At 44.8% G+C, this 27584-nt stretch overlaps 1 protein-coding gene across 2 annotated transcripts; it reads right to left on the reverse strand.

Moving 5' to 3' along the window:
- On the reverse strand, positions 1-27490 carry LOC119389450 (E3 ubiquitin-protein ligase RNF115). Of its 2 annotated transcripts, none has more exons than XM_037656715.2 (10): positions 27331-27490; positions 26681-26751; positions 25957-26002; positions 18807-18994; positions 15755-15795; positions 15647-15674; positions 13509-13581; positions 12540-12633; positions 7247-7362; positions 1-1106 (listed from the first exon to the last, which is right to left on the reverse strand). In XM_037656715.2, the coding sequence occupies exons 1-10, from the start codon at positions 27421-27423 to the stop codon at positions 744-746; spliced, it is 1113 nt and encodes a 370-aa protein (XP_037512643.1). In that variant the 5' UTR covers positions 27424-27490; the 3' UTR covers positions 1-743. The 2 variants fall into 2 exon arrangements, with proteins under 2 accessions (XP_037512643.1, XP_037512642.1); XM_037656714.2 differs by having other exon boundaries at positions 13509-13584.
- Positions 27491-27584: the final 94 nt, after the last annotated feature.

The following is a 27584-nucleotide window of genomic DNA, read 5'->3' on the forward strand; positions in this document are numbered from 1 at the left end:
CGACAGCAGTATAGCACAGGCACTCACCCATTTTTCCTTTATTTACTTCAGGCTTGCTGGACAGAGGTTGTGGCAAAGGCAAACTGAAGGTCGCAACAGTTGCCAAGAAGGCAGCAATCTGTGGAAACTTACCCACACAGCCAATTACAGCTTGCCGTGCCTCGTAACGAGCCCGGCTGCGTACATGTGGCCTATTCGCATGAGCCTACGCATGGGATCCACACCGCCATGTCCTAGCTCCGCATGGGGTGAAACTGGCCTGCTCCACAGAATGCAAGAAAGTGCTGCGCATTAACAAGCCTGCAGAGCAATGCACGAGGAAAAGCCTTAGCCTAAACTGAAAGCCAGTTCCAGGCATCTGTCTGCTGCTTTCTCCCAAGTCTGCACGCTTGTTATGCCACAGGCAATATGCCATTCCTGCCTTTTAAATTTTGCAACAAGGCGAAGTGGACAGAAAAAAAAAATACATACACACACAGTAACAACCCTTCTTCTAGGTCCAACAAGAGAAAGGGTAGAACACTGGGCCACACACTGGGCAGAGCCTCGATGGCCTTTTCTCTTTTTTTCCAGACACCTCCTGCTCCCTTCACTTTTTTTTTCTCTTAGCAATCAATCTAGTCTTCTCTCTCCACGGCACTGCAGTCCCAGCTGCAACACACCGATGGGAGAGGGGGAAAAGTGTCGTTTTTTTTTTTCTTGTGGAGTTCCATGGGGTGTTTTTGTTGGTGTCCCAAGAAGTTTCAGTCACACTCGTCGTTAAAGTCGTACACCGAGTACTGGTTGCCTCCCGGGTGGCTTCCTCGCCGCGATGTCGTTGAGTTTGCAGGCGACTGCCGTCGAGCTCTGCTTGTTGGCGGTTGTGAGGATGCGGAGGACGAGGACGAAGAGGACGATGCCGCAGGTGGCGGCTGGTGGGACGAGCGGGCACCCCTGGGTGTTGCCGCGTGCATGCGCAATAGTGCCGCCATGGCTGCATCGTTGCTCTGAGAACGTGGCCCCGCTGCCCGTGACGTGCCCGAGCCACTGCTGCTTCCGGCTGCAGAAGCCGACTCTGGTCCAGCCTCTTCACTCAGCAGCTTGCGGCAGATGGGGCAGGTACCATGCTGCAAACCACAAGCAAGACGATTAGTGGCTAGTACTAAGCAATGAACACTCAATCACAACAATGACCAGCTAATTCATCATCACAAGCTTGCACAAAAGAAAACTTTGCAAGGGGATTGTGTTCTGCAGATTAGTGAATGCACATTAGGCATAATTCTCCACAGCCCTATGGATAACAACTTTTACAAAATGTTAATGCAGGTTTCGTGCATGTAATGCTATATTTTTTATACGCCCATGTTCTGTACAGCACTGTTAAAGGGGGGCGTGGGAATGAGAACTATTTTGGTTATTTACAAGGATAAAGTGATAAAATTTTGTGTGCAGATGTGATCTGTTATGCCGATATAACTGAAATTGGTTTTGAGCTATCTGTTGTAGTGCTTGAGTTACAACACTTGATAGGGCCTCATTGTCATCCCAAAGTTATCAATGAGATTAGTTCGTCAAAATTTTCGCATGAGGATATTCACAGGGGTCCATTCTGTGCCATAAAGCTTTTGGTTTATTTTTAATATTCAAACAAGCACACAAAAATTTTTGAAATCACCTGTACATATTGTCTTACTAACAACTTTTGCAAAAGGCCAATTATAAAAATTTGTATGATGTGCAGACAAATATGGACAGATTTATGGCACTTACCAATGTTTCAGGATCTAAGTGCAAAAAAACATAATGGCTATACAGTCGACGTCCGATTTCCCGGACCCTCAAGGGACCGCGAAAACGTCCGGAAAATCGGGCAGTCCGGAAAAACGAATGCACGTAAAAACGCACCTTTTTGATAGGTATTTTTCGCTGACGGAGACGGTCACAGCCGGAATACAAGATTCCCATAGCAATTCAGCCAATGCATCGTTTAGGTGGCTCTGAAAGGAGCCGTTTATAAAAAAAAAATACGACGTGGCCGGCACTACCTCATAGGTCAGCACATGGGCGCAAAGAAGTCGCTTATTTTCTTTTGCACGGTCCGCTTGCCCGCGATTATGTCTGACTCAATTTCAGTCAACGTCATGTTGCCGCTGTACACCAATGACAGTGTCATCAGTGCTCGCGTCAACTCCGAGCTCGTTGGCTGTGTAGGAGCTGGCTCTTCGTTCTCGGTGTCGGAGTCATCGGAATCCTCCGTAACTTGATGAATGATTTCGTCATCGGTCAACTCCGCACATAGCTCGAGGTCTTTGTCAGCGTCGGTGAAGCCCTCAAGGGTTATCTCGGCTGGAATCAACACGCCGCCAGCGCGCAGATCGTCGAAGGCAACGTCCGCGGATGGCAGTTCGTCATCGTGAGCCTACGAGGTGGATTTGTGCGCTTCGAAGGCGCGGACGAAGACGAAGGAGCAGTCGGTGCCATTGCTGTAAACGGCGAATCCGCTCGACGAAAAGCGCAGCACGAAACAGCTAGGAACTCGGTGGATGCTGAAGGTCGGGAAACGTGATCACTGAAGGTAGCGCGCAGCAGCAAACGATCAACCGCAGACACGACCGCAGAGCTGGCACAGCTGACAAAACAACACGTGAACGAACACAGTGAGGTTTGGCTTGGCTAAGCTACGGCTGACAACGGATTGACACGTGCGGTTTCGAGGTTACGGCAGCCGCGGCGCGGTGCGGCGGTACTGCTGGCCACACCTGCGATGCGAGTATGGTGGGTTCAAGGATATGAAAATGAAAACAACCAAAATGGCGGCGTCGGTGGCGACTGTGGGTCGGCGTTTAACAGTAAAAAGTCCGGGAAATCGGATGGCGAAGGCTATAAGCGTCCGGAATTTCGGACTTTTTAATACATTGACTCTACGGGGAACTTGACGGTGCCACAGATGAGTCCGGGAAATCAGGCATGTCCGGAATTTCGGGCGTCCAGGAAATCGGACGTCGACTGTATATTTATTTGTTGTGAAATTGTGGAAGGATGACTGACAGCCACTGCACATAAAATGAAAGCAGAGAAAACAGAACTCAAAGAAAATGGAGCTCAAAACTAAGAAAACAGAACTCGGAAGGGTGCTGGTTTTATTTTTCATTGGAGAAATGCAACATTATGGCTACCTTGACCACCGATCTCTTCTCTACGATAATCCCAAGATGGCAGCACTGTGCTAAAGGAAAGCTGCAAGATTTGCATTTTAATAATTGTTGGGGTTTAATGTCCCAAGAACACGATATGATTATGAGAGACACCGTAGTGGAGGGCTCCGAAGATGTGTATCTTCTAAAGACCAGTTTTCTAATAGTTTTTGATGGTAGCACACTAGTAAAGTGCTTTTTTCTCAACTTCTACATCTTATTTTGTTTTAATATTTCACCATGATATAAAAGATGGTCTGGGCACTGCGAAAAAAAAACAAAAAACTGAATGGAAGATTTGGACGAAATTTACCATTCACATTGCCACGTCCCCACTTAAGAGGGCGGACTCATCTTAGGCATTTTTTTCTTTATTTCTCCATCAATTCTGATGAATCTGCAAAGGTTTGTGCAGCGTTTTCTGCTGATTTCAAGTATGCAATTACTTTTCCTCTAACTCGTCTAGTTCCCGAGATAAGTGAAGTTCACCCCCTATTGTTTAAGGCCTCTATATAAATTAAAGTGCTCAATTAAAAGCAAAATTTAAGATATGAGAATGTTCACTAACGACTAAAGATTGAAAGTATGCAAGCAGCTTTTTTGTTTGCTTTTCTTATTTATTTTAGAGCAGAATGAACTTTACATTCTGAAAAGCACTTGGCATCCTGTTACAATTTTGATGACTAAATAATTAAAAAGGACTGTGCTCAAAATTCCGCTCCCATACTTGCATTCTCTACATATTGGTGTTTCCATTGCAAGAAGAATTATCGTTGTACCTGCCCTACATGCCAAGATATATGGGCCTCAAAATTGAACGGCCATAAATTTACATTTTGAGAAAAGTGCGAAAATGAAGTAGCACACTGTTCATTTAAACAAGAACCAGTAGAATGTGCATATTTTGCAGTGCAGACACCAAGAGACACAATGAGTATAATCTGATTGCTGCTTAATGGTGTAATGGCCCTTATTTAGTGCCAGCTGGAGACTCTTGGCTGTGGCAGGTTTGAGATTAGACTCGGCTGCTTGGTGCCTGTCCTCCTCACTCATCAATCTGATGCTAGGCTGGGTTTTGGTCTGAGCTCTACCAAGATACCTAACGAGGTTCTCAAATTGCCACATTTGATCTTCATTACTGCATCTGCAATTACAGTTTCAACCATAAATAGTGAAGCATGCTGTTCCTTAGACGCCAAAGCCCAAATAAGTGAACGAAGGCTTTCATTTACCCCTTTGACACATTTCTAGAAGCTCTATTTCTGCCAAGGTTCTCATAAATTGGTACCAGAGCTATGGACACATGTGCTGGCAAATTATAAAGATGCCTCGAAGCAGGCTCCCCATTTTTTTTCTGCTGCTGCAAATTGGCGGCACCAAGAATCTGGGCAGTCAAAATGATATTACAAAAAAAATACTGCATCCTGAAGCAGGAAAATTCGCAGGCATGTAGAAAAATGCTTGCTGAAACCAAAAATGTGATTTTCGAAAAATGGATTTTTTTTACATTTCTCAGTCCCAAAGACCAGTCTGCCCCCTTAAAAGCAGAGTAATGTGATTACTAGCCTGAACCACAGCTGTGGGCATTACTGGTTCGAAAAGCAACGAGAACGAAAGTGTTGAATAAGTCAACGAGTCTCTAAACTGTCATCATGCATGTGTGTTTACAGCTAGTGCTATCAGGTTGAACTCGAAGCCTTCTGTTATTTCTCTCTCCTCAGTGTTAAAAATTAATGCAACACACATCTGCTGGACGTCCTGTGGGAAGTGCTCAATCAGTGCAACAAAAGCATACGAAGTGAGTGGTTCCAATTAAAGGCCTTCATGACGCCTGCTGCCGCATTTTTAAGCAGCGCCAGACGTCACCGCCTTGTTCCAGTTCCGGAGCTTTCCTTCCATTTTGTTTCTGCACGAGCCAAGCGTACACAAGAGAAAGCAGTCTTGTCTGTTGTGCGAGCGTGCTTGGGTTTTTAATCTTGAGGTTCATCTTAAATTGCTGCTAAGTAAGTTTTTCACTTCCATAGGTAGGGTAAGAAGCATAAATATTGAGATGAGGAGAATGGGTTGGCGCAACTTAAACTAGGTGGCAGAAAATGCATGGAGCACCACCTGACTGGATTGTAATACATTACAAGTTTCATACACAAATTTCATGCACAACAGCAATTGTTAGGTGCAGTCATTTAAGATAAATGGTGAAATCTAAAAGGTGTGAAAGCTTCATAGCCCGACTCCAACAAGAGCAGTAAAGACACGCATGTGTATCCAGCACCCCAAAACAACCAAGCAGGCGTTACCTTCCTTTAAGGGGAGATGCTACTCGAAGACACTTTTTCTTTAATATTCACCCTAGAGCAATGAAACTTGAGCTGCTTATAGAACTTTTTATGCTGATTTCAAATATATAATTAGTTTTCTTGCAAGTTGCATACTTTTAGTTCTGCAACATGACAAAGTGAAAAACTGAAGCATTTTGCCCCCCCTCTTTTCAGACCTAAACTTCAATAATTTTTTACAATTGATAGTTCATAATGTTTCAAATAAAGTGTGGAATGCAAATAACTAATTAGGAAGTCCATACAAAATATGTACTAGACGTGAAAAATATTAACGTTGGAAGTTCATATTTCTCCTACCCTAGTAAAAGTTTACATAACTTTTTTTTTATTTTATAATAAGAATATCGAAACTTAAACAAGATAATTGCATTTCTCGTACTTTGGAAAAACTTTGGGAAAAATTTCATGCAGATCTGAGCACCAGAAGTACCCGAAAAAGGAGGGGCACATTGACAAAAATGGCAAAATTTGTGTTTTGAGAAAAACGAGTTTTAAAGTCAAAATTGCAAGTTTATTTATCAAAGATGTCATTGAATGCAACGAAATTTGTACACAAGAAAGAACAATCCTCCTTGTTGTGGCCACTGCCATTAAAATGCGCCAGCACCATAGGTTTGGCCCTCACGGCTCTTTCGAGCTGACTCCTCGACAAGAGATTTTTTTCTTCAGCGCACGGCGACGGGCCCTTGCTTCTCCTGTTAGTTTTTGAGACATTTTTTTCTGGCGTGTGCTGTCCCGTGATGTGCCAAGAGCAACCAGATCATGAGATGGGAGCACGCCAAGCTCTTCCAGAACACGTTCAAAACTGGAGTGCCCTCGATTAAACCAACATGTTCAGTGCTGTCATATCAGCAATCAACGAAGACTCGTCGTCCTGCGATTTTTCTTCGTCTTCGAAGAGTCAGATCTTTTTCTGGGAGGCACTCACATATTCGAATGCCGCGGCAAACTCGTCGGACGCATCGGCGTCACTGCCACTACGCCTTGCGGCAGCAGACGATCTTTTCGTGGTTTGAGTGTTCGGCTTTGATTTGCGCCGGCGTCCTCGAAATTTGTGCGTCGCGTGAAACTTCACAGGCCGCTGACCGCGCTTCCTACGGCTTTCTTCATCAATAACGGATAAGCACTCGAGAAAAGCGTTGTTCAGCTGCGCTGCTCGACGAGACACGGATCCTGCAAGTAGGCTTCACAGCACACAGAGGCGCGCAGCGGCCAATGGCGGCTCCCGATCCGTACCACGTGATTTAAAGCCAGTCGCGGCGCTCGAAGAAGGCGGCAAAAGCGTGCTTCTCTTTATTATTTCTTGCGCTGCAGCAGCGCGGGAAACCGTTGTTATTTGAAGAGTGAGGCTCGGCTCTTCGCCTCATGCGGTCGACAATGGTGAGCGGCGGCGCATTATCGGCGGCAAGGTGCTCGAAGATGACACACTTTCGGCCTTTTGACAGCCACCTTGTGCTCTTTAAATGCAATTTTAAAGCATTTCCAGTTGAGTCTCGACATTGATTTTTTTTCTCAGAACAGTAGAGGTACTAATCTTGACAAAACAGGCGAAAACAAAAAATCGATAATTTTTTAGAAAACTCGTGTTTTTCGACACTGGCAATTAGTATGAAATTTCAAGAAAAAGTACCATCCAGTTTTTGCAGTTGTATTCCAAATAACCATCAATGAGTTCAGCCTTACTAATATGGTGCATTCTTAGATGTGCCCAAGCACAGTGCGTGCACTGACCAGTTCCAGCCAGGGCACAATGCAGTCTGGATGAAAGTGATGCTGGCAGGGAAGTCGCTTGACCTGTTCGCCCGTCTTGAACTCCTCCATACATACTGTGCACTGAAGCAGTTTGTCTGTAATCAAGCAGGATGTGCAAAGTTAGAATTTCTCCTCAATCAGCCAAATTCTGAGGCACACCTGAGGCACCAAGTCTAAGACAACGCCAGCACAGGCTCAGATCAATAAATACATGCCTAAAAAAAGGCACATCTTTAAACTTAAGACATCTTTAAACTTAAAATTTATTAAACTTAAGGGAAAATCAAGTAAATCATTGCAGCTACATTAACATCATCCATCACCATGAGCCGTGGTACAAATGACATCGACTGCTCAGACAAACAATGCGACCACTACACGGCACAGCCATTGGCATGCCCCTGGCAGCAGTGGCCATAAACTGCCTGAGAGCAAGAACAGTAAACCATTTTTTTTATAATCTAGATCATTTCAGTACATAATACTAGAGCAGTGCGAATAGCAAAATTTTGGGTGTGAAGCGAATTCGAATAATAAAGATTGAGTGCGAATCGAATCGAATAATTTCGAATAATTTTCGAATATTTCTCAAACATTTTTCGAATAATTCGAAGTGAAATTACAGAAAAAGTTGCAGAGAATCCTTAAGTATGTTCTTGTGAGATAGCAACATGAAAGTGTTTCTTTTCGCCAGGTTGATGAAGCGCTGGTGGGGTCATATTTTATAGTTGTCTTTCTTATCAAGAATGAGGCAATGTAGAGGCCGAATTGTATTTATGTATAGTCGGGTACAACTTTAGAAAAAAGCGGCATTTGCACCTCAAAGGCGGATGCACACGCGCTTCCACCAATGGGCGCGCGCTCTAGACTGACGTCATGAGCCGGACGGCCGGTGCCTCCGCTCAAGGAGAAGAAGCGGGACTATTTCTTTGCCGCGGAGGCAATCGGCTGCCGCGCTTCTGTCATATGGGCGGGGCCTCTCCTTTTTTCTAAAGTTGTACCCGACTATACATGATTTGGTGCAACCAAAGTGTTGCCGACAACACTTTACACGTGATAGGCAGAGATGCCATTTCCTCAGCCTCTCCTTCTCTTTCAACTTCTTTGGAAGGCCAACTGATGTGGCGGACAAGGGTGTGCTCCCTTCAAGTCCGGAGTTCCAAGTCTGTCTCGTAGACGTCGATATATAAGAACATCTGAAATTTTGGATGCTAAAAAGCTTCGGCGTCCGATTTTTCGGACTTCCTGCCCAAATTTCAGGTCCAAAACAGCATTAATTGAGCCCCCAACTCTGCCACATCTTTCATCTCCATATTGGAACCAGCGTTTTCTTGAGTTAATACATTTGCGACCGTAGCGGAGCTTGAAAGGCAGCTTTGCCGCAATACGGGGGTGTGATGAGGTGAAGCATATTGAAAATCTAGGGACCACTTCCAAATGGACGTTGACTGTCTCTTGGCTAAGTTCGACCGTAACGGACCTTGAAAGGCAGCTTTGCCGCAATACGGGGGTGTGAGGAGGTGAAGCATATTGAAAATCTAGGGACCACTTCCAATCAGACGTTCACTGTCTCTTGCCCAAGTTCGACCGTAACGGAGCTTGAAAGGCAGCTTTGCCGCAATACGAGAGTGTAATGAGGTGAAGCATATTAAAAATTTGAAAGGGTCACTTTCAACCGGACGTTGACTGCATTTGTCTTTGGGAAGTTCGAATAGTTCGAATAGTAAAATTTCAGTGCGAATCGAATCGAATAGCAAACACTATTCGAAAAATATTCGAAATTTCGAATATTCGCACACCCCTACATAATACAGTTACAGCTCGATGTAATGTACTTCAGTATCATGAAATTCTCTACGTATCAAAGTACTTCACTTATTACAACTTCATGTCCATAGAACATCACGTATTTTAAACCTGAACATAATGAAGCAAGTTTATCCACTATTTCAGCATAACAAAGTTCCATTGTTGTTGAGGGGAAGACCCAGGCAATAAAAAACTATTGCTGGTGCCAGTAGACATACGGTTGAGGTGCACACACCTTTCGCAATCACAATTTTCACAATCGCATGCCGTGTAACAGAGGGTGGCCACTGAAGTGTAGCAGGGTGTTTTCTGGCAGTGGCTGCAGGGGAAAGGGTGAATCCCGAAAGTAGCAGAGAGGGAAAGCATGTGGCTGTTGCGCGGATAGTGGGAACCCTGGTGCAGCGTATTGTGTGCTACTCTACTATCTCTACACAGCGTAGTTCCATATTCTGCACCGCACGTGCCATACTTCAGTTGCCAATTTGATGTTTTCATTATTACAGCTAGTGTAGAGTAACAAGCATGGGCAGACGTAGAAGCCGTAGTCCTAAATGCTAAGAGTTCTAACCTATCTTGCCAGCATCTGCGATCATTCAGAAAATGAGTTTCGCCAACAAGGCTATTACCTTGCAAGTGTTCTCTATCTCCGAGAAAAAAAAAAAAAAAAAAGATGTCGCCACTTGTTTCGGGATATCACAGAGATCACTCTTCATCACCCTGAACTCAAAGAGAACAAATTCCCAGCAAAAGCAAATGGATCAGGTGCTTTTACCACACTTCCAAATAGTTTTTTTTTTCTTTTTTTTTTCTTCAGAAAGGGCACTGTTACAACCCACCGATTTCTTTGAAGCAATTCTCAGTTGCCAGCCACAACCCTACTGGCTCTAAAAGTTATGAGGATGTTCTGTTTTAAAGCCGACCTACAAAGCTTTTGTGGAACCAACGCATAGGGGCAATCAAAATTCAAGAGCTCTTGCTCGATTCTTCGAAGATATGTGCGTGCAATGTCACGAAACAGAAAACGTGACCACCAGAAGCAGGGGTGCTAAAGTTCAAAGTTGTCGGCTTGCTTTCATGCAATTTTAGACCGTAGCTGTTTTGTTTTCGTGACGCACAACAGCTTTCGATGTTGTATGTTCAAAGGACTCTGTGTAGAGCAGGGACACAAAGGGCAAGTAGTACAGTGCGGTGAACATGATAGTTTCAGTACCGCACCATTCCTGGCAACACCTGCAGTTTTGATGACAAACTGCAGCTGCAAACAGGCGAGATAGCTTCACTCAACCGATACTACTGCAGTGCTTTTCTTTTTTTTCTTTTTTTGGCTTTACGCGTGACGTACGGCCACTGTGAGGAAGACATCACTGCTGCAGCATCAAGTCAGGGTCACCGTATCTCAAGTTCAACAAAACTTTCCTTGCAGCGTTTTTTTTTTTTTTTTTTCCATACTGACATTATTCTAAGATACTTGTGGCACTTTACGTATTAAAAAAATATATTTTTTAAAATTATTCAGCAGCTATACATTGCATAAAAGGTTGAATGTCAATTTAATGAAGTTTCAATATAACAAAGTAAATTGCCAATTTTACCAACTTCATAATATCGAGTTTTTTGTTTTTTTCTAGTGAGTGCCCTTTCAAGCAATTGTCACAATGCGTTCCCCTGTGAAAACGTGACACTACACTCAAACCTCGATATAAAAAACACAGATATAACAAATTATCGGTTATAGCGAAGTGAATGAAGAATACCGTATTTACTCGAATCTAACGCGCACCTTTTTTCCGGTAAAACGAGTCCAAAAATCACATGCGCGTTAGAATCGAGTACCGAAACAAAAAAAAAAAAAGAAACTCGGTTATCGTATTGCCATCGGCATTTCAAAATGGCCGCCTCCTATGCGCCTTGGCCATTTCTGCCATTATTGTTTCAGTTCGTACGTGTGCTGAGGAGATTGTTATCCCGTTCTGCGTTCGCATCGACGGCATGGAAGTGCCGACTCCAAATACTCGATGAGTGCACCACGTTGCAGCATTTAAAAGAATAGTTATTACATGTGCTGAGACGGGCGGAAATCGGGCCGCATCGCGGTCGTTCGGAGTTCCCGCAACGTGCGTGCGAGACTGGTGCAAATAGAAGCAGAAGATTTTTTACAGCAAAGCTTCACGAAAAGGTTTCAGTGGACCAAGGCAGGGCCGGTTTCCCGAAATCGAAGAGCGTTGACAGCAACAAGGAGTTGTCCGACAGCGACGAGGACTGATCCATTACGCGACTCGTATCGCCGCCGTAGTGGTGACAGCTTTAGCGGCAAGGCCCGCTTTTTGACTTTGTGTTTTACTTTTTTGAAACTTTAGTTCTTTAAAACCCAAATACTTGTTCTTCTGAATGTGCAAAGTTTGACTCCTACGGACTTTTTTGTTCTTTTCTCTGACGAAAAAATGGGTGTGCGTTACAATCGATGTATTACCTTTTTTTTTTGTCGCTGAAAACGGGTGCGCGTTACAATCGAGGGCGCGGTAGAATAGAGTAAATACGGTAGTCTTGTCATAGCTACAGTTTTACAAATAAACGTTTATAACGAACTTTCGGATATAACGAAGTTATTTTAGTGGCAGATGTGACTTTGTTATAATGAGGTTTGAGTGTAGCTATAAAGAGCGCTCACTGTCAGTGCACTTAGATTAGCCCCTGTGACAGCGGTGACTTAAATTAGCCCCTGTGACTCTATAAGCCCACATGTGGTTCCCCACTTCACTACATACAAGACTGCCCGACCACATCGCAATCTTTGTAGCCTGGAAGCCGAGATAACAACCCATCGCTCTGTTTTTGAGTATTATAAGTGATATGAGAAGCTAGGTGTCCTCCAAACGATGTTTTGCAATTGTGGGTGACTGTTTTTCAAGTGCTGTATGCTATTGCTTCAGAGCACAGCAGGTTAGACCTAGTGGAACCATCAGTAGTTCTTCGGAACTGAGCATACAGTTGCAATTACAGGAGAGCCATCTCGAACAGTCGCTGTTAACCACTGGGGCATAGTTTGGTGCACCGCCGTGGAACGCATATTTCTGCACTTTCGTTAGTGGTTAGAAAGGTAGTATGCCGTGCAGTGCAGCACACATCATCAATGCAGCAACAAATACTGTGCACTTTGTAAGGCATCATCTACTTGTAAAAGATGCGTGGACTGCAATACAGCTCTTCAAAAGATTCTTTGCCAATAGCAATCCACAACGTAAAAAAATTGCACTGGTTACTGCTTAGTTTACTGTGCCAACAAAAGAGGACAGTAGGTATTATCCAGTATTTTTCACTGGACTTTCCATAGCAGACATCCAGTCAAGTTCCTTCACAAAGGTGCTCACTGGGGTGAGAAGCATACAATAGGCATAGCTTGGAAATATGCACAAAATCAATGAACTAACTTCAGCTGTAACACTATGGGTGCACATGTACTCACCAACTTGCTCCTGGGAAATCTTGACAGTGGGGATTTGCTCAATCTTGTCTTTTGCTAAAGGAGGCGGCCCTGTCCCATCTAGCTGATTCAGGAGCTGTAAAAAGAACGTACAATCCCATGTCAAAGCTGCCATTCAACAATGTGCTGTGTGCACAGTGTGGATCTGCCTGAATGCTGCCATTCAACAATGTGCTGTGTGCACAGTGTGGATCTGCCTGAAGTTTTGTCTAACAGCATTTTATGTAGGTGAAAGAGAGTCCTCGATTCTTGAGACCTTAAGAGGGGACATGGGTGTTGATATTTTTTTTTTTAATTTTTTATCAATTTTGATTAAACTTGCTGAGTTTACATATATCTGTGCATAGATCTCGAATATGCGAATATTTTTTTTTTAGTACTATAGAGTGGAACCCCGATTACACACTACTTTGATGGGACGATGCAAAACTGCCGTAAGCACAGCACATCCCTAGTTTCAGGCTGCACACGTTTCATCATGCCGGCCATGTATTGCTGCCAGTAGATACCTATCATCGAATCCAATTAATAATAATATCTGGGGTTTAACGTCCCAAAACCACGATATGATTATGAGAGACGCCGTAGTGGAGGGCTCCGGAAATTTCGACCACCTGGGGTTCTTTAACGTGCACTTAAATCTAAGTACACGGGCCTCAAACATATATCATCGAATCCAGAAAATCATTCTGCCACAGTTTGATGCAACTGGCGTGAAAGTAGAATTACTGTCTCCACCCTCATCCCTCTCCGGTTCCTATGTCTCCCTCTCCGGTTCCATGCCTCCCTCTCTCCTCTGAGCATGCACTTTGCTCATCTCGTCTTCTTTACCACATGCACTTCTGTTATCCACTCTTTCCCTCCCCTCTCATCCTAACCCTCCATCACGATGGATTGCGATCTTGCAACTTTGCAAAACCTTGTAAAGTAACTAAAGAAAAACTGTGGCACCTGCGTAATGACAGCATCCAGGCCCCCTCGGCCCCAGGCATAGTCTCCAGGGTTTCCATGTAAGTTGACCAGCCTGCTTTGTAAGGGAGTAGACACAAACAGTCAGCAACAAGGTGAATCGCATGAAGGCCTTTGAACAGAACTACCAGCTGCTACAGTCGATCCCGGATATATCGAATTATTGGCTATATCGAACAGTTGAGAAATCGCCTTGAATTTCCCATGCAAAAGTATGGGGTTGGTGTGCACATATATCGAACTCCCGCACAGCGAAACATCCGCTATATCGAACGCTGCCCCGCGCCGAAGCCCAGAAAGTGCATTTGCATTTTTCGGCCGCGTTCTTGCATCCCTCGTCGCGCGCAGGTGACGAAATTGCGTTGCTCTAGTTCATTGCGCAGCGCTTGTCAGTTCACTGGTATATTTGACGCGCGGTCCGCAGGTTTTAACACATGGGCTAGTGTTTTTCAAAGAGGCCGATTGCCGAGGGCACCAAAATGAGAATTCGAAGTGACTTGGCAGCCTTGTTGTAACGTTTGCATTCGCTTCCTTGTCTCTTCCTGCACGATGGCATGCGGGCCCGCGGAGCATGGCCTTTGAGATCCGCAATCTCGTGACGTATTTTTAGAGTTTTCGGTTTTAAAATGCCGATCTCAGAGGCTACGCTTTTTTTCGCATTTCTCGCCAAAGTAGCGTCTGCCGTCTGCAAAGCCACAAGTGCCATCGGTATCGCCAACATGTCGACGGTGGAGAAATGTTTCTTCGTGCAGCGTTGTCTCTTGCAGAATGTGTACTTCGTGCTTTGTTCTTGATAAATCGTCATTCGGGAGTCGAACTAAGCATTGTCCCGCTCGTAGCTATAAAAATGATGACCGGTGCTTGGAGCGACGTCAAGTAAAGCACCGTCGCGCACTGTTTCCTTACAGGCCTTGGTGCCAGGTGACGACTTTGGGCGCGTCATGACTGCCGACTGCGGCGTACGGTGCGTCAGTGAATTTTGCGCCACAGCGTTTCCAGGCGCCGTATCGGACGGGAGCACAGCGAGCGACTCATCGGTGCAGATAACGACGTAGCTGTTTCTTACTGCATCAATGCCGAGATCATAGCTGACGTTGCCGGTGCTGCGGAAATGGACCCATGTGGTTTGAAGATGCCAGCCGCCGTTGCCACCGCTAAACCCTTTACCGCGCTACAGAGCTCGCATCAGCGTTCAGCGTCGATCACCGCTGCTGTGGCGGAAGGTGTTGAATTTACTTATTTGTAAAGCTTCAATAATATTGACGATGACTTGATGAATTCACGGCGCGCAAGAAGCAAGACAAGTTGACGGACTTTTTTCATGCGAAATAAAGTGCGCTAACTTGCAAAAGAAGTTCTCGCCTTGTTCTTTAGCATATGTGAGCGAATCGTCACGTTCGTGCTTTTTACAATTTCAGAAAACTGTGTCGAGGCCTGTAGTGCTTTAAATAAAGCCTTACATACGCATATTTCGTATTTCGAATTATCGATATATCGAACTATTTCGCGGTCCCCTTCAAGTTCGATATATCCGGGATCGACTGTATATGAGTACCAAATAAGTTTCATAAAGCTTTGACTGTTTAATCATGAGACGATGAAACATGTGACATTGATCCCAAAAAGCAAACAAGGTTGCCTTGAATACATACAAAATGATGCGCAGCTAAACTGGACTCCCACAATCTTTCAATCCACACACCTGACAGACTAAGGATCATAGGTTGTGGGAGCTCAACATTAATTGCCTAAACTGTGCAAGCCAGATCAATACAGGAAAAAAATGCGCACACAAGGACGTAACCAGCGCTAGCCCTGTTAGTTCTCTTGATGTATTTCTTTATCTTGGACGCTCATTTAAGATGATGTGGAAGTGAAAGAGCCAAGCAAATTTCAATATTTTAGCGCAGAGTACTCCCTGTAAAAGTGGTTTCACACAGAGGGCCCACACTGCCGTGAAAACATCTCTTCAGCCGAGTTACACGATGTAAAATGCATATAGTACTCATTTGTTTTGCATACTTCGAATATCATCATATTCAATGTATCATTCCAAAGCATCGAATTTTCACGCAAGCCCACAAAATTACACCTGGCTAATGTGCTTTGTTGATACTCACACTGGAAGGCCTTGATTGGAGATAAAGCCTGCAATGTTAAAAAGACTATTTAGTTCAGATTAAATTACCAACACTCGCACAATAAATGTACTACATATAGGTATTTACCTGTAGTTCCAGTGAGATTGGCAAAAATCTGGTGAATGATGCTGAAAAATCAAGAAGCGTGGTATTCGTATCGTAAGTTCAAGCAGATCTGCTTTCCCAGCGGATGGGCAATTTAAGCATTAAAGGCGACTTGAAACTTTCTAGCACTGTAAATGAACGTGGTTGCTTTACCAGGTCACTATAAACATCCTGGCCATCAGATATACATGAGTCTGTAGTATGCACATCTGACCGGCACAAGGTGGCCAGTGTACCAGCCATAGCACTCTTTCAGCAGGCACGACTTGAAGCATTGTAAAAAATACCTGAACCTGCTTAATCTGGAGTCATAGCCAAGCATGAAGAACACACACCAAGAAACAGAAAAGCAAAGGAGAAGAAGAGGACATGCTAGGAAATAGGAAACATATGATATCTTTCGGAGTATAAGATGCAGTTTTTTTTCTGGATTTTTCTCCGGTGCGTCTTAAATAAAGGTGCAACTTTTATATATATATATATATATATATATATATATATATATATATATATATATATATATATATATATATATATATATATATATATATAGGTTAGGTTAGGTTAGGTTAGGTTAGGATATATATATATATATATATATATATATATATATATACTTTTTCCCCTTTCACTTTCGAAATGAAGTTGTGTTTCTTTTTTTTTAAACTGCAGTCGTTGAGCGAGCAGTTGAAGCTGGCATAAGATGATTCAGGCTGCAAAACAGTGAGCGCGAGGTTGTAACGGCTGCTGTGCTTTGCACAAGCTACCAAATTTTAAACCAATAAATTCCGAACTTGCAAGCCAGATGTTTTTTTCTGTTTATTTAATTATTATTATTATTATTATTTTGCCCTTTAGAATGTTTTAAGCCCGTCTATTGTATGAAAGGGCCGACAGCGAAGGTGCTGTTGCACTTGCAAGGACAAAGTGGGAAAATCTACATCGATGTTGAGACGAGCCGAGCTCAGTCGAGCCATTCTTCGCCCAGCGTGTTAGCTGTGTGGCTGTTCTGTCACCATCTTCACTCTGTCCGGTTTGTTTCGCAAGTGTGTATAAGTTTTCTTTCGTTTCTCTGGTTCCACCACGCTGCCTCGGATATCGTGGAAGAGCTACACAGCAAAGTTCAAGTTGACAGCGGTTGAGCTTGCGCTTGAAAACAGTAACCATGCCGCTGGACGGCACTTTTGTGTGAGTGAAAAGACGGTACGCGATTGGTGTATGTCGGAGAAGCTGAGGGCTATGAGAAGCACGAAGAAAGCTGACAGAGGACTGAAAGCCCGATGGCCTGAAGTTGAAGCCCGTCTGCACGTGTGGACGTGGAACGATTAATAATAATTATATCTGGGGTTTTACGTCCCAAAACCACGATATGATTATGAGAGACGCCGTAGTGGAGGTCTCCGGAAATTTCGACCATCTGGTGTTCTTTAACGTGCACCTAAATCTAAGTACACGGGCCTCTACCATTTTGCCTGCATCGAAATGGGACCGCCGCAGCCGGGATCGAACCCACGACCTTCGGGTCGGCAGCCGAGCACCGTAACCGCTATACCACCACGGCAGGGCCGGACGTGGAACGATGTGCTGAAGGCAGAGGATTGTCAAATGTGCAGTTGCGCCTGAAAGCGTGCACGTTGGCCCAAGAGATGGAAGCTGTTGGCTTTGCCGATGGACCTTTTTGGTGCTTCAGATTCATGAGGCACAACTGCCTGAGCATCAGAACGCGTACAACACTTTGCCAAAAGCTGCCCGAAGACTTCGCTGAAAAGCTGGAGAACTTCAAGGCGTTCGTGAAGAAGCAAGTGGACGAAAATGAGATCTCGGAGAATCACACTGTCAACATGGATGAAATTCCGTTGACATCTGACATTACGATGGGACGAACTGTTGCTCAAAAGGGTGACAAGTCGGTGCTGCTGTGAACAACAGGGCACGAAAAATCTCATTTTACAGTCGTCTTTGCTTGCTGCGCAGATGGAACCAAACTGCCACCAATGCTTATATTTAAGCGGAAGACACTGCCGAAGGACAGCTTTCGTTCAGGTGTCATCATCCAGGCAAATGAAAAAGGATGGATGGACGAAAACATGATGACCATTTGGCTTGGCAGATGTTTTGTCAAACGACCAGATGGCTTCTTCCATGTGAAAAAAAGGTCTGCTCGTTATGGACAGTATGCGTGCGCATATTACCGACGCAACACTGTAGAAGGTAAAGGCTGTCAACTGCACGCCTGCCGTCATTCCAGGTGGTATGACGAAGATTCTACAGCCTTTAGATATCTTCGTCAACCACAGCTTCAAAGCTGTACTACAGCATTTGTGGGAAAGCTGGATGACTGATGACGACCATAGTTTTAGGGTTACTGGACACATGAGACACGCAACGTTTGGCGAGGTGGCCAAGTGGGTCAACGCATGAGCTACCGTTTCTGGGTCTACAATAGCTGCAGGCTTTCAAAAAGCTGGCCTTGTTGAGTCTGCACCTGCTAGCGATTAAGGCAGCAGCGACTCAGATGTCCCTGTGACCCTGCCTAGAGAAGTGGCCGAACTGTTCAACAGCACATCGGAGAATGAGCCCTTTGATGGTTTTGAGGTAATGCGCAGTGAATAATAAATTTTTTTTTTTCTACTCACAAGCATTCGTTGCATTTTTGTCGTAACCTGTGGCACTTTGACTGATGCTTTAGGGGGATTCGATTGATCCGGAATGGGTAAATACATTGCATCTAAAACTGAGTGCATGCCGAATCATGATTAGTCATGCTGATCGTGCAGAAAAGAGGTGCATCTTATACAAAGGTGACTTTAAGGGCTCGTTTTTCTTTGTTAGACACAATATCAATGAGAACTAACAGACCATAATGCCAAGGCATTATTGTCTGTTAGTTCTCATTAATATTATACAAAGGTGTAACTTATAATCCGGAAAATGTGGTCACCGCCTTACCATTTCTTTACATTATCATGTACGAATTTCCCAATACGCTACACTATTTTACCTTCACATACAATAAACATCACAAGGGTATTACCCTTCCAGGGGCTGCCTCCCCTGGCTATCAGGATGTGGCCTGCGGCCCGCTCGTCCTGGTGACCTTCGCCGCATCATGGAGTCCGAAGCTGACGATGACGGTGCATCTGGTGACAGGTTGTCTTCCACCATACCACCAGGGCCGCGATCAAGCCTTCGCAGCACATCCATTATCGTACTGTTCCAAAGCTGCACAGTAAAAGTAAGCATATAGCAGCACATTTCAAGACATTCCTCACGATCCCTCTGAATTCCCACGTGGTCACTGTTTCATACAAACACATCTTTCTGGTCATATTTTCTTTATTGCCCCCTCAGCAATACAGGACAGCCAACAAGACAGTTAGTATGGGTAACCTCTGTACCTTTCTCATCACTTTTCTCTTTCTCTATGGACACCATACAGCCCGAAATATGAATGCTCACTTGCACATGCTCCACCTAATTAACTCATTATACTGATACAAGAAACATTACTGGCAACATGCCAACGATGCCATCCCTTGCAGAGTTCAGTAGTCGCAGCTTGCCACTCTACAGTGATATACTGGCCGATGCTGGCACACAGCCTAAGCGGTCATGTAAGTTGTTGAAAAGCCCCGTAAGAAATATGCAAAATTCATATTTTAGAAATTGCATCTATTTTGTTCTAATGTAGCTATTAAAAATCTTAAGAGATTAGGAGTCGGCAGAAAAAACTGAACACGCATATTAAATTTCGTTCAGTTCACCCAAACTAATAAATTTCTTAGACCCCTGTCTCCCATTAAAGTGCCAAAGAAAAATAATTTAGATTAATAAAGGGAAAGATTAGTGCTCGACAACATCTAAAACACCGGTATTATCGACAACAGTGCTTCGGTTATCGAGAAATTAAGCTAATGTGCAATGTTGTGACTTGAGTGGCTCATTCTAGTACTAGCCAAACAAAACAACTCCAGAGTATAACTCTGTCACTCTAGTACACAGCCACTCATGCTAAAAATAATAATTGTAGGGGTTTTATGTCCTAAAACCACGACACAATTATGAGCCAAAGTGTGTCGGCGGGGCAGCTGGTTTATCATGCCAAGTTTGAACAGCGCGACTGAACACGGACAGAGTAGAACACGCACAGCGCTGTGTGTGTGTGTGTGCGTGGTCCACTCTGTCCGCGTTCAGTTGGGCTGTTCAAACTTAGCACGATTATGAGAGACGCCGTAGTGGAGGGATCCAGAAATTTCGACCACCTGGGGTTCTTTAAAATGCACCAAAATCACTCATAAGAAGCTTAATACAGTTCACTACAAGATGGAATAAAATGCTACTTATGCAATTTCACTCTCTGAAAGAAACATTTTGTTGCTACCTTTGGCAACAACAAAGGCAGTCGTAAAGTTTTGCTTTCACCTGGCTTTTCAATGCCTGTACATATGCACTCTCAGAGGCTCACTATTGTGTAGTGCCGTGCTGGCTTTGTACAACAGCGAAACTCGCTATAACTGTGAGACAAAAAGCCAATTCTCTGAGATGTATGTAAACCATAGTGCCAGCAGTCAGGCAGTAAAGGGCAATAATGGTGCGTGCTGAGGGCAATGATAGTAACTTCTCACTTAAGGACAGGCAATTTGTACTGCACTAAGGACAAGCAGATACTCGGAAAGAAAAGCTTAAGAGAAACAAGCGCTGCCAGGTTTCTGGAATGGTATTTTAGGAGTTCACATCAACTCAATATTTGCGTTTAGCATCCCTGAGAGTTAATGATGCAAATAGGTGATGCCGTACACGAGGGAGTGCTGAAAAGTTCCTGGTTTTGCACAGAAAGAACAGTTGTAGTTTTCAAAGTACACTTATCAACATAATCCCTCCTCAGACTGATAAAATCTAAAAAAAATCTAACATCTAAAAAAAAATGGTTACGGTAACGTTTCACTCTGTGAACACGGGTGACACGCACGCAAATGGGTACTTTCCCCTTGTGCATTGCCCATAAAATATCTCCAGGTTAGCCAGGATGGATTTGTCATCCTCAAGGTTTTGAGGGAGTGCATGGAGCACGATATCTGTTTTCATGGACACGTTCACCAATGGCCCCTGAATGCCATATTGGCTGCCACTGTGGAGAAGCCACCAATTTTGCATAAATGATATCCGGGGGGACATCAGCGTCTTCTCAACAGAGTTGAGCTTGAGCAAGTGAGGTGGCTTGAGCAGATACACGCACCCAGTGGAAGTTGAAAAAGGTGGGGCCTGACCTTTCCAAAGCAAACCTCGGTAGCTGCTGCAAACGGATGTTACGTCAGCCTCGGGAACCTCTTGCTCCACCATGGGAGCCCACGCCTCGTTGATGATCACACACACAAAGCACTGAGCCCCTGTTGCTGTAGCGCGACACCACAGTGCAGATGCGGAATCAGTCAGTTCTGCTACCACCAGAGAGCAAGAGGGAAAAAGGTACAGGTACGCGAGAGCTGCTCCGTTGATCTCTGGCAGTGGCGACGGCACCCATTCACTTGCATATTGCCCGAGTTCACGGAGTGAAGAATCACTCATTTTTGCTGGTAGCATAGCTGACAAGTGGGCAGACACACTGCACCTTGAACCCAGCATTGTGAAAGGAAATGTTTGGGGTCACCAAGTGAGATGTGTTCAAGCTTGCCTGTGCTACCAGACACCATGCTAGTTAATTTAACTAGAACGCAAATCTTCTCCCCGCCTACCCACGCTGTCCTTAGCTCGCAAGTTTCTCCCCACACTTCTCCCCTAGTGTCTTCAACATCTCAGTGTGAATGTCCTTTGTGGACTTTCCTTGAAGAAACAAAAGCTTCATGACACCCGGTAACTCCACAGGCGAGAAACCAGCTTGTGCCCCTGCCATTCATGTTTCGTTAGAAATTAAGACTAGTTATGAAATTCACACACATATCATACTTGCACAATTACTTATCAAGACATTAGGCATTTATATGGTTCTACATTTATTTTTCAAATTCTAAATGGTAGGTGACAAAGCCAGCAACATTTCAGCACCCCCCGTATTTACCACATCTTCTCTATGTTTGAGAAGCACACTAACTCCTTTATTGCTCATAAAATGCTGCCACCTTGTGGGAATTAAAGGACATTTTTCTTCCGTCCATATTTCTTAATTTTTCCTTCCACGTTCATTTGCACTGCTGCATCGGCTACAACTTGAGAATTGGGCACACAGCAATTAGTTTTGTTTTCAACCCGCCACGGTGGTCTAGTGGTTGTGGTGCTCGACTGCTGACCCAAAGGTCGCGGAATCAAATCCCGGCCGCATTTCAATGGAGGCGAACGAAAATGTTTGAGGCCGAAAATGTTTGTACTTAGATTTAGGTGCACGTTAAAGAACCCCAGGTAGTCGAAATTTCCGGAGCCCTCCACTACGGCGTCTCTCACAATCAAATCGTGGTTTTGGGACATTAAACCCCAGATATTAATATTATTTGTTGGACTCACAAAAACTGATGTCAATCTACTTTCTCGTCTCTCAAAAGGTGTTTGCTTCCTACTCTTACTCCCAGAGTGGTGGTTGGAGTACAAATAATGCCACTGTATATGAATGACGCTCTTGTGCTTGCACGCTTCCTCTATTGAAAATAGAGAATTTGACTGCCTTTCAGTGACAATAAGTTGAAAGGTTACTGAAGTTTCTCACTCATATTGTTTGACTCATGCACAATCAGTTTTCTTGCATGCACTCACATACGCAGCAACTGCACCATGGACTTGTTCATTGGTTGTTCTGCTGCAAGCGCATCAAGTGGCATTTGCTACAATGCCGACTATTGCCAAACGCAAAAAATCGGATAACTGCATGACAACACTTCAGACAAATTAATAACCAGTTCGGCCTCAGAATTAGACAGGGGTGTGCATAACACGACAATGCTGACTGCGCAAAGGTAAAAGTAGTCGGATGTAGAAATTTCGCTATGCCTGTGAATAATCTACAGCTTAATTCAAGTACTTTAATTATTAATTTAAGTTTTTATTTTTATTATTATTCATGAATGAGCAGCACATCTGCACCTAAGTAAAATGTTTGTCACTTTATGGCCACTAAGAGGTTCACGGTAATTCTTTTTTTTCAATTCGCAACTTCCAGGTACCGTGGCGCCGCCGAGTGGTGGCCGCCGGAAGCTCTGTTGAGATTATTGAAATGTCGGACCCGCTTGAGTCAGCGAATGTTGCCACTTATTTTGTCTCGTTTGGGGTCGTTTTGCGACGGTGTGCACGGTCTCGATACGTGACACTTTCGGTTCCTCAATGTGAACGGTAACTAAAAGAAAAAGGCAACTGATTTTACTGCGGGCCTCGGTGCTCACAGCGTACAGCGGGAGGCAAAGCAGAAGCCTCCCCTTCAGATTAGCGCCTCGAAAAGCCGTGAGTGGTTAAGCTGGTTAAACTTCGCAAGCAAATAACCAAGGCCCATGAATGTATGTAGAATCCCATTTTATGTGTGAGTATATGTCTACTACCTCATATCACCTTTCTCGCGCTTCGTTCCTCCGCTCGACACAGTCGCTGTGCAGACAGTACCAGGACTGATAAGGAATGCGTTCCGCCTCTAGAATATAATGAAAAGTCCGCTTTCAAAGCGTCCATCGCACCATTCCACATCTGAAGTGGCTGTGAAGTGCCTCCGTCACCTTCACATCTCCAGCTCTTTTTGTTCGGTATTACTTGCTGATGGCGCTGTTTTTTCGTCCCTGTCCCGTACGATGTTTCTTATTGCACTTCTCATAAACACCGAAAGCGTAGGATGATAACAGGAACGTCACATCTTAAACGTGAAAATTGCGTCTTGCGCTGGTTTCATTAGCTGCTTGTCGACCTATTGTGACATTCCACTGTTTATTTTTTCTCTTTTTTACCAAGAAAGCGCAATAAAATCGTATTTCCGATAATCGCACATGCCTCAAGTGGTTCTTGTGCTTTGGTATCGAAGGGCAACACATCTTTTTTTTTTTTCGTTTACTTACATTACTTCGTGCTTTGAAGGGAGCTGAGCTAGCTATGCGGCAGAATCCAATGCAAGCAGAAATGAGATAAAGCATGTCTCCGAGAATGTCTCTGATATTACTGAGACATCTTTACTGAGTCTCCTACTACCATATCGTGCTAACAACACAGCGGGGGTTGCAACGCGCGATTAAGCGCCGCAAGCAACGCGACTAGTGTGTTTGCTTTATTTACAATTGTGTGCATATTTATCTTCCTAATGAAGCTCCAATCACGTACCCGACATTCCTTTACTTAGTATAATATGTCACCGCAACCCTGCTTTCACTAAAACATAAATCGGAGTGCAGCCGAAGCGCAAAGAACTGAACTCTTCGCCAAACAAGTACGTTCCTAAATCGTCTGCAGCGGACCGATAATCTCAACGACCGCCATGTTGGATGTACAGTCGCGCCACCTATAGGCCGTGAAAGTTGCGAATACAGGTCATTGAAGATTTTAAATCTGCAATTTAAGAAATTTACTTAGTGGTGTTGAACTTGGCAAAAAAATTGACCCTCAACGCATTGATAACTGGAACATGCGCTTTGCACAAGAGAAGCACACGAGACCTTTCAACATATCTTAAAGGGATACTGAACAAAAATTTGAAAAAGCTACGAAAACACTTACATTCGACTCGGACGACACGACTGTTCCTGTACGCAGCGTTTATTTCACGTAATTTCGAGCAGTTGGCCGTATTTTTAGTGGATTGTGAGAGCGCGGCGGCTGCATGCCACTGCGCTTGTCGGCGGGACGTGACGTCGAGTGCTCCAGCAAGAGGGGGGCAACCGGCACGCTCTCTCCTGCCCTGCCACTTTCCTTTCTCCACCTCTCCTCTCAAGAACCGAGGGTGGCTGGTGTGGCGCTGAGCATAGCTGAGCCTTGTCCTCTTTTCCCCACATAGGAAACAAAATAGCGCTTATTCCTCAAAAACCGCTACAACTACCGAGCGTGTCGCGAGAGCGCAAAGATGCAAGGTGCGAGTGACAGTGGTTTCACGAGCGGTCATTGCGACTCCGAGTTCGACGGGCCTCCAAAACGGATGCGCCAAATACAACCATATGCATGTGACCGTTCTGCTGTGTCAAGCGACAGCAAGGACGACGAGCCAGACGAGCCGCCATAGCCCAACGTGGGTCGGCAGCCGGGACCAGCAATTTACACAGTAACTCATAGTCACTATCCTCGAAGTGTTCGGAGCACAAAAAGTCACGCTTTGAAGGCACCTACGTTGGCTGCGATGGGCGCGCAGCGCGAATCCATATCCTTCGAAGCTTCGGCTCTGTTGGAAATGTATGACAGGGCACACCCTAGCGCAGAACAGCGTTGAGGCATTCTGCGTTGTGTCAGGTGCTTCACCGTTCACATTACGTAGCAGCACACAACACAGACGGCAAATTCGTAGACGTGGGCGCAAGCTCCGCTTGAGAAAACAGTCTATTCTAGGGACCGTAATACGGCCGAGAGCGCGGCAATGGCGTCGTTGGCTGCCGGTTGAGAACACGCACGGAGAACACCTTCCCGACCGTGAAAACACGTTTTGGGAGAGACGCGCGGCAGCGGGTGGCGGCTTGCGATGTCGATTGGTAAGCGATTTTGCTGCGAGCACGGTTGGCGAGTCACTATCCGCGGAGTTTCGCGTCACTTCCTCTCTAGTTCGCGGCGCGGCCGCTAGACGCGCCAATTCGCGAAAAATGCATTAAATTCATTATTTTCTGCTAGTCTCTGGCTGAAATGAAGGTTGTTTCAACAAATTTCAGCACCCAATCTTTCAATTGAGTCATTTATCTCGGCGGCGAAAATTTTGTTCAGTATCCCTTTAACCTTTGTCATTTTTAGAGCCTATTTACAGTCTTCACATTACAACCGGCAATCAGTCGAAGCAACAGAATGGATACAAAGGGATGGGAAACACAGCCGAGAGTGGCAGTGAGTTAGGTAGGGTGATGAAATCAAGAAAGCAGGAACAAAATGCAATCAACTCGATAAGAGTAAATTGGCGATTATGGGGAGAGGCCAGCGGTGAGTGCAGAATAGGCCACGGGTGATGATTTGTTCAGCATAGCACTTGTGGGCTAAGAAATGTCAGGTGTGCATTTTTTAACAACACCCATACACACTGTTCCACACAAACTCACCTCTCTAAATTGCGCAGCATGGTCTAAGTCGTCATCAGAGTCCTCTCTGCAAAAGAAGAGAACCTCATAAAAATTTCAGGTCATGGGCTGTACACTCCCACCATGTTTGAATACTTACACAGTATCCCTGCTTCGCGCACGACGACTTAGAAAGAAAAATAATGCACATATCTTTCAAGATGAAAAATATTAATCCACCCTTAAGCAAGAAGCATTACATCGGAAGAACACTGTCTATACAACACTTGTCATCCATCCATCCATTCAAGGCACAATTGCAAAAATTCCATTTAATGATTCTGGCATAGTGCGATTAAGTTTTGCACTAACTGCACGTAACTTTTAAAATAATTTTCTCGACAATACTTTTAGTTGAAAGCAGACAACTCGGTAAGCACTATCTGAAAAAAAAAAAGGAAAAAAAAAAGCGCAGGAGCTTAAAGCTTAGTGGGCACAGTAGAGGCAAGTTTTCGAAATGGCACAGCTGTGCCACAACTCCTTTTTACATATCGTGTAATTTAGTTTCTGAAGCCCAATGCGCGTATTAGTGTATGTGTTTCCGAGATAAACGATGATGATAAGCGACAGATGGGCACGCACTGCCCGCTCTAGGCTAAACATTGCGTATACGATTGCGATTGACACATAGGTCAATGTTCCATCGAGGACGGTTCAGCGTACGCGGGCTGTCAGACAAAGCAGCCCGACAGAAGAGGAAACTTACATAGAGTGCTCCGGGGGACCCTGCGCCAATTCTTCAATGAAACCCGACTGACACCGGGGGCAAATGTAGTCCTGCAACACACACATGAACAACAGCGCTGAACTACGAGCCCGATCTCGCGAAACTCGCGCGCACAGCGCACGCCACGCAATGCGCCAGCCCGCTTGCGCTGCCAAGCGTCACCCCTGTACAGAATCTGCGCACATCGCCCTTGGCGCCTCTTACGCCCCATGGAGTAAACCGAGAAGACTACCACTGCAACGACGAGCGAGCAGACGCACCGTGCGCTACGTTTAAACGCAACTAGAACGCGTAAACGAAGTAGTCGCGCACTTTTACACCGGTTATCCCTACAAATTTAATCAGAAATCTGAGCACTATAAACCAACTGCCGCTGCACTTGGTCTGTCCGCACGTTCAGGCAGCACATAACGTGGCTCTTTTAGAAGTAGATCAAGCATGAATATACACCTCGGCGCTTGCATCCACATTTTTACCGTCAGATTTAATGAGGCAGTTACATAGCATCACCGCAAAGCTGCAGCGATAGCAATTTTAGGCCTAGATGCACACTCAGTAAACTTATCAGCCGAAGAAAGTCAGCGTGCTTAAAGCCTTAGGAACCACACTGTGCGATAAAGCGTTCTTACCGGTAATACGGGGTTAATTTCCTGGTTGCATTTGTGGCAGAAAAACCGCACAGCAGGCGTTTCAACTGCTGCCTCTGCCATGTTTCTATCCATGGATGGCCCTTCCACACACTTTATCCCGCAAGTTTTCGTCTGAAACGTGATAGGGCGGCAGCGGCAGGTGATCACCCACTTCCGGTTCCGCCATTACTGGGAGGCCTTGGTTTCGGTTTCGTGTAAGCGTCAGCTGAAAAAGACTGGGAACGATATCCTTA

The sequence above is a fragment of the Rhipicephalus sanguineus genome, chromosome 4 (assembly GCF_013339695.2).
Source record: "Rhipicephalus sanguineus isolate Rsan-2018 chromosome 4, BIME_Rsan_1.4, whole genome shotgun sequence".
NCBI classification, from domain to species: Eukaryota; Metazoa; Arthropoda; class Arachnida; order Ixodida; family Ixodidae; genus Rhipicephalus; species Rhipicephalus sanguineus.

What these genes read in the sequence shown, in the direction of transcription:
- LOC119389450 (XM_037656714.2), bottom strand. Translation starts at nt 27,423, where the DNA reads ATGGATAGAAACATGGCAGAGGCAGCAGTTGAAACGCCTGCTGTGCGG. An exon ending in AAATTAACCCCGTATTACCG is followed by an intron (nt 26,752 to 27,330) that starts GTAAGAACGCTT and finishes TGTGTGTTGCAG; the next exon opens with GACTACATTTGCCCCCGGTG. An exon ending in GGGAGGCAGCCCCTGGAAGG is followed by an intron (nt 15,796 to 18,806) that starts GTAATACCCTTG and finishes TTGATTTTTCAG; the next exon opens with CATCATTCACCAGATTTTTG.